Source organism: Otolemur garnettii, unplaced genomic scaffold, assembly GCF_000181295.1.
Source record: "Otolemur garnettii isolate 467f Iridium unplaced genomic scaffold, OtoGar3 scaffold00094, whole genome shotgun sequence".
Lineage (NCBI taxonomy): Eukaryota > Metazoa > Chordata > Mammalia > Primates > Galagidae > Otolemur > Otolemur garnettii.
Genome location: NW_003852489.1, coordinates 4039300 through 4046669, shown reverse-complemented (window position 1 = coordinate 4046669; position 7370 = coordinate 4039300). Strand labels below are relative to the sequence as shown.

Here is a 7370-nt window from a genome sequence, read left to right as displayed (position 1 = left end):
GCAGGAGACTCGCTTGAGCCCAGGAGTTGGAGGTTGCTGTGAGCTGTGATGCCATGGCACTCTACCCAGAGTGACAGCTTGAGGCTCTGTCTCAAAAAAAATAAATAAATAAACTAGCCGGGTGTTGTGGCGGGTGCCTTTAGTCGCAGCTACTAGGGAGGCTGAGGCAAGAGGATCACTTGAACCCAAGAGTTTAAGGTTATGGTGGGCTACAATGCCACAGCACTCTACCAAGGGTAACAGAGACTTTATTTAAATCAAGGGGCGTCACATCATATTTGTTTTGTGTCACCAACTTTTTTTCAGCATATTTTGTGGCCTTCTTTCTAATTCAGTATGTTTAGACATGTCTTATTGTTTTTCATAGCTATGTAGTTTTCTATAACATATATGTGTCACAATTTATTGAATGCACATAGATTACAGAGTAAAATAATTCTACACGGGTAGTATAAAAACTATCAGTTCACAGCCTTCCCCTGTTTTCTCCTTCCCAGAGGCAAGTATTTGCCAGTACTGTTTTGGTGGCTCTTTTTATCCATTCACTGCCGTTTATTGGTTTCTCATTATTTAGGCATTATCAATTTAGTTCCCACTATGGAAGGTTAGGAGTTAGCTCTTTTCCCCCACACTGGCCCCTAACCCCTACAAATACCCTTCTGTCTCCTCCTCCTTCCAATATAGTAGTGTCATTTGGCTAAGCCAGCATTCTGCTTTATATTATGACCGTGTAAATGCTGTTCACACTCAGCCACGTGGTAGACTGTACTGTGATTACTTTTCCTTTCCTGTATAATTTTTTATTTTCTTCAGAGTTAATAATCGCTTGCTTATTAACTCTCATTTTTCTGTGTACCTATTGGTGTTCAACCGTCAGCGTTTCTCTACTTGTCTAATTTTTTTCTCGATCTGTTCAGGTATTTTGTCCATCAGGTATTTCTCTAACCAGAGACCCTTACACATATCTTCTCTAAAAAATAAGCTTAGTTTTCTGCTGGAGTATCAGAGTCATGATTGTTTATAGACAAGTCTAGCAACATTCCATAAGCAGGAATCAAAGGAAGATGTGATCTACATGATTGCAAAGCCAACTTAAATGGTTTTAGCTTTTTCCTGGATTCCCTGAAGGAATGCTGCATCATCAATGTCCTGGAGGCACAGAGAGCTATCATGTGTGAAAAAAACATGGGCATCACTAATGTGAGGTGAAAGTGATAGTCACTGCATGTTGGAAAACGTTAACCAATTTATTTTATTAAAGTTTTACATATGCTCAAGAACGAGACTTTTTTTTTTTTTGAGACAGTCTCACTCTGTGCCCCTGATAGAGTGCCATGTAGTCATCATCGCTCACAGCAACCTCAAACGGTTGGGCTCAAGCAAACCCTTTGCCTCAGCCTTCTGAGTAGCTGGGACTACAGGTGCCTACCACAACACCTGGCTAATTTTTTTTCTATAGAAGAGTATTTTTACCATGTTTCCCCGAAAATAAGACACTGTCTTATGTTTATTTTTTCTCAAGAAGACACACTAGGGCTTATTTTCAGGGGAATGTCTTGTTTTTATTAAGTTTAATACAACAATCTACATTTATGCAAATACAGTTAAGTCATCTTCTTCTGGAACCTGACAGGGGGAGCCAACCTTGTTGGTGGGGCTGGCGCTAGTGTGATATGTGAACTCCTTTCCCCTAGCTGTTCACATATGTGCAATAGGATGCCTGCGACCTCAGTTACCACCCACACACCTGTGCAAGTGCGAATGGCTCAAAGAAAGGAGCTGTGGCAGATAAAAGGTATTCCAGTCTTCCTTACCGCTCTGCGGATACGCTGCATAGCCACGCCCATCACTAGGTCTTATATTTAACAAATGCATAGAAATCCTGCTAGGGCTTCTTTTTTGGGTAGGTCTTATTTTCGGGGAAACATGGTATTTGACTAGTCAATTTTTTTCTGGAGACAGGGTGTCGCTGTGTTGCCCCAGCTGGAGTACAGTAGCTATTCACAGGTGAGAGCATAGTGCACTATAGGCTTAAACTCCTAGGCTCAAGCAGTCCTCCCACCTCAGCCTCCTAAGTAGCTGGAACTACAGTTGCATGCCACCATACCTATCTGACTAGTCAATTTTCAGTCCTTTTTTTTTATAATTAATTATTTTTTATTAAATCATAACTTTGTACATTGATGCATTTGTGCCTATTTTTATTTTGTTTCTACATCTTCAGTATTTTTCTGTGTATTTTGTGTCTTTATAAAGATACACACACACACACACTCACACACTCACACACTAAGGCCAAGCACTGTGGCTCATGCCTGTAACCCAGCATTTTAAAAAAGCATATACAGTGAAGTTTACCTTTTTCATAGATGTATGAACTTTGAAAAACTTACATAGTGTATAACCACCACCTCAGTTGAGGTAGAGTATTTCACTTATCCCCCAAATTTCTCTCACACCCCTTTGTAGGCAATCTGCCCCTCCACTCCTATAAAAACTATAGGGATTTTGTTATAGTTTTGCCTTTTGCAGAATGTCCTATAAATGGAATCATACAGTATGTAAGCTTTTGTGTATACCTTGTTTCACTTAGCGTAATAACCTTTGTCAATGTTGCATTTATTGGTAGTTTGTTTTTATTGCTGAGTTGAGTTCCTTCATATGTACGTATCACTTTCTTTTGATATTCGATGATAAATATCTCATGCCTTCCTCAGAATTGGGTAGCTTGAATCACTGCAGGACATCTAGGTAAGAATTTTTAAACGTTTAGAGGAAGAATGAACTTTCGTGTATCAAGTAAAAATTTTTAAGCCAGAGCTGGGTGTGGTGGCTCATGCCTGTAATCACAGTAAGTCAGGCGGCTGAGGTGAGAAGATCATTTGAGGCCAGGAATTTGAGAACATCTTGGGCAACATAGTGAGACTTTGTCTCAAATACAAGACCTCTTGTTCAAAGTTACATAGAAAGTCTGTTGCTGGCTAGGTGCCTGTAGCTCAGTGGTTAGGGTGCTGGCCATATGCACCAGGGCTGGTGGGTTCGAACCTGGCCTGGGCCTGCTAAAACAAGAACAAACAAACAAAATAGCTGGGTTTTGTGGCAGGTGCCTGTAGTCCCAGCTACTAGGGAGGCTGAGGCAAGAGAATTGCTTGAGCCCAAGAGTTTGAGGTTGCTGTGAGCTATGATGCCAAAGCACTCTACCAAGGGTGACAAACTGAGACTCTTGTCTGGATTAAAAAAAAAAGTCTAATGCTGTTTTTTCTTTTGATAGGTATTGATTGGCAAGTACGACCTCCCTTATCAGGGCTTCCTCCTCTTGGTAAAATGCCTTTCAACAAGGAGCTTCATTTTAACACTTCCATTGCTAACTTGGTCATCCTTCGTGGGAAAGATGTGCAAAGTGCGGATCTGGGTAAGTAGTTAACACGGCGCTTATGAGGTACATTTTGCACATGTATATGGCACATTATATTTTCCTGAACTTACTCTTGGAGAAAGGAAAGTGTGCTTTCGTGGCAAAATGTACCCATTGTATGGGTTAGAGTGGATATCAAGATAAAATTGGTTTAAAGAAGATAAAAGTTGGAGGCTGAGGTAGGTGGATTATTGAGCTCAGGGGTTTGAGACCTACTTGAGTAAAAGCGAGACCTCATCTCTACTAAAAATAGAAAAAACTAGGTCATTGTAATGGCAGGTGCCTGTAGTCCCAGCTGCTCAGGAGGCTGAAGCAAGAGGATTGCTTGACCCCAGGAGTTTGAGGTTGCTGTGGGAGGCTGAGGTAGGAGGATCCCTTGAGTTTAGAAGTTAGCCTAAGCAAGAGCAAGACCCTACATCTACTAAAAATAGTAAAATTGGTCAGGTAAGGTGGCTCAAAACTGTGATACTAGCACTCTGAGAAGCTGAGGCCAGTAGATCGCTTGAGCTGAGGAGTTTGAGACCAGCCTAAGCAAGAGTGAGACTCCATCTCTACTAAAAATAGAAAAACTGTCTGGGCATTGTGGTGGGTGCCTGTAGCCCCAACTACTCGAAAGGCTGACTCAAGAGGATTTCCTCCCACTTCGGACTCCCAGAGTGCTGGAATTACAGGTATGAGCCACCTTGCTGGCCCTTTTAATGCCAGTTTTATTTTTTTTAATTTTTAAATTAATGCTAGTTTTAAAAGGCAGAAAATTTTTTTTTTTTTTTTACTGAAACAGACAAGAAAATATCCATCTATTAATTTGTTTTCACAATGATTAATTGATGCTATAAAGAATGGCTCATGTTTTTACTCTAGACGGATTTAAAGACCCAGCTCTCTATACCTCCTGGTTAAAGCCTGTTGATGCTTTCAATGTGTGGAAAACCCAGCGAGCCTTTAGCAAATATGAGAAGTCTGCAACCTTGGTCAGCAACAGCCAGTTCTTAGTAAAACCACTAGATATGATTGTGGGCAAAGCATGGAATATGTTTGCTTCAAAGTAAGTAAAGAATAAGTCTACAAACTTTTCTAACCTTCCGTAGATGATACAATGTTAAAGCATGAAGTAGGACGTGGAGTAAGCATGGTTACTCCTTAATAGGGGTGAAGACTTGGGCATCTTGCTTCAAGGCTTCATTTTCTCACCTATAAAATTGGCCCTAACTGAGAAAATTTCGGGTGTGAATTAAATGAGATGATCATGTAAACACCTAGTATAATGCCTCGTTAGTAAATGACATTATAATTATTTCAATATTATTCTTGTTGACTAAATGAATATTTTCTAAGCCATATGAAATTAAAGTAGAAATTTCATTATAAGGCAGGGACAATAAATAAGTTTCAAAACTAAGATGCTTAGGAGAGTGGAAGAAATCCTGTTACTCCTCAGTAAGATACATGGCAAGTTAAACTCAGATACTAGGAAAAGTCCACTTGATACTAAGAAATATCTTAGTAGGGTTCTTTTTTTTTTTTGAAACGGAGCCTCAAGCTATCCCCCTGGGTAGAGTGCCACGGCATCAAGCTCACAGCAACCTCCAACTCCTAGGCTCAAGCCAGTCTCCTGCCTCAGCCTCCCAAGTAGCTGGGACTACAGGAGCCTGCCACAACGCCTGGCCATTTTTTTGTTGGAGCCATCATTGTTGTTTGGCGGGCCCGGGCTGGGGATTCGAACCCGCCACCTTAGGTGTATGTGGCTGGCGCCTTAGCCGCTTGAGCCACAGGCGCTGAGCCCTTAGTAGGGTTCTTGACCTCTGCCACAATTACTTAATGTCAAAGCTAAATTCCTCACATCTCTCAACAAAGCCTCTACCAAGAGCCCAGCTGTCCTGTGGTGGCCATTCCATAACGCCCCAGTCCTCAGGACCGTGTACTCTCTGTTTTCTTTGGGTATCGTTCTCTTCCTGTTCTTACTACCTGGTAGCAGCAGTATTATGCCAATTTAATCCACATCTGCCCTTGATACTCTTTTTTTAGACATGATTTCTCCTGCCTCAGAACATTTTTGGGAGGAGATTTTAGATATGATTTCTCCTGCCTCAGAACATTTTTGGGAGGAGATGGAAGGAACTGAGAGGACCACCTTGACATAACTGCAAATTATTATTTATTTTTTTAAAGATAGAGTCCCACCCTATGCCCCTGAGCAGAGTGCTGTGGCGTCACAGCTCACAGCAAGCTCCAACTCCTGGGCTTAGGCTATTTTCTTGCCTTAGCCTCCTGAGTAGCTGGGACTACAGGCACCCGACACAACACCCGACTATTTTTTTGTTGCAATTTGGCTGGGGCCGGGTTCAAACCCACCACCCTCGGTATATGGGACTGGCACCCTGTATCTACAAATTAAATGAAAAGCACTTGGGGTGCTTCGTCACATTCCTAGAATTGGATTGATGTGTTTTCTTTAGCTTTAACCCTTAGAAGAAACTTCTTAGACACTTTTTAGAATTTATATTGAACCCAGTCATCTCCTGTACGGTATTAAGGATGTGTTGGGTGGACAACCAAATCTGAACATGCTGCTTTTTGCTTTTTTCTTTATTTTAGAGACAGAGTCCCATTTTGTCGCCCTCAGTAGAGTGCTGTGGCGTCACAGTGCTCACAGCAACCTCCAGCTCCTGGGCTTAGGCAATTCTCTTGCCTCAGGGTCACGAGTAGCTGGGACTACAGGCGCCAGCCACAATGCCCGGCCATTTTTTTTTTGTTGCAGTTTGGCCTGGGCCGGGTTCTAACCCGCCACCCTTGGTATATGGGGCTGTGCCCTGCTCAGTGAGCCACAGGCACTTTTTCCTGCTGCTGCTTGTCAGTGTCTTGAACACTAACAAAACAGGGAGTTTGACATAAATTCTGAAAGCTCACTAATCTCTGCAGTAAAAAATGTAGCAAATATAAGACTTAGACATTGAGTGATCTTTAAATGTTCATAAGCTAGAAAAAGTCTATTCATTGATTTTAAGAGTTAATTCATTGAGGCTGGGGGCAGTGTCCCAGGTTGTAATCCTAACACTCTGGGAGGCCAAGGCAGGTAGATTGCTTGAGCTCAGGAGTTCTAGAGCAGCCTGAGCAAGAGTAAGACCCATCTGTATCAAAAATAAAAAAACTCAGCTGGGCATTGTGGTAGGCACTGTAGTCCCAGCTACTTGAGAGGCTGAGGCAAGAAAGTTGCTTAAGACCAAGAGTTTGAGGTTGCTGTGAGTTATAACGCCACAGCACTCTACCCAGGGTGAAAAAAATAAGTTATTCACCAGCCTGAAATTTTATTTTTATTTTCTTACCAGAGCCTACATTCATCAGTACACAAAATTTGGAATTGAAGAGGAGGACTTCTTGGACAGTTTCACATTGTTAGAGCAGGTTGTTGCCAGTTACTGTAACCTCTGATCTTAAGCAAAGGAGAAAAGTATCTTGAAGCATTTCTGGACTAAAATATTTTCTCTCTTTCTTTTTTATTCTTTCTTTTTTGAGACAGAGTCTCACTTTGTTACCCTTGGCAGATTGCTTTGGTGTCATGCTCACAGCAACCACAAACTCCTGGGCTTAAACGATTCTCTTGCCTCAGCCTCCTGAGTAGCTGGGGCTACAGGTGCCCGCCACAACACATGGCTATTTTTAGCAGTGAAGTCTTGCTCTGGCTCAGGCTGGTCTCAAAGCCGTAATCGCAGGCAATCCACCTGCCTCGGCTTCCCACCTTCCCTGGGATTACAGGTGTGAGCCATGACATCCAGCCCTCAACTGAAATATTTTCTGTACTACTTGGTGAGGTTTTAAAAATCCTGTTGGCTCGGTGCCTGTGGCTCACGTGGCTAAGGTGCCAGCCACATACACCTAAGGTGACGGGTTCAAATCCAGCCCAGGTCCACCAAACAACAATGACGGCTGCAACCAAAAAATAGCTGGGCATTGTGGC

The 7370-nt window shown here is 42.3% G+C and overlaps 1 protein-coding gene across 4 annotated transcripts in view; it reads left to right on the top strand.

Annotated features, from left to right (window-relative positions):
* The window catches only part of TUBD1 (tubulin delta 1), a 26962-nt gene extending 20065 nt beyond the window's left edge, over positions 1-6897 (top strand). For 3 of the 4 annotated variants that reach the window (XM_012808774.1, XM_012808772.1, XM_003795595.2), the window contains 3 exons: positions 3272-3412; positions 4277-4460; positions 6742-6897. In XM_012808774.1, coding sequence (XP_012664228.1) covers positions 3272-3412; positions 4277-4460; positions 6742-6844 — 428 coding nt within the window. In that variant the 3' untranslated portion in view covers positions 6845-6897. The remainder of the gene's footprint in view (positions 1-3271; positions 3413-4276; positions 4461-6741) is intronic. The other variant, XM_012808773.1, reaches the window with a different exon arrangement.
* The last annotated feature ends 473 nt before the right edge of the window (positions 6898-7370 follow it).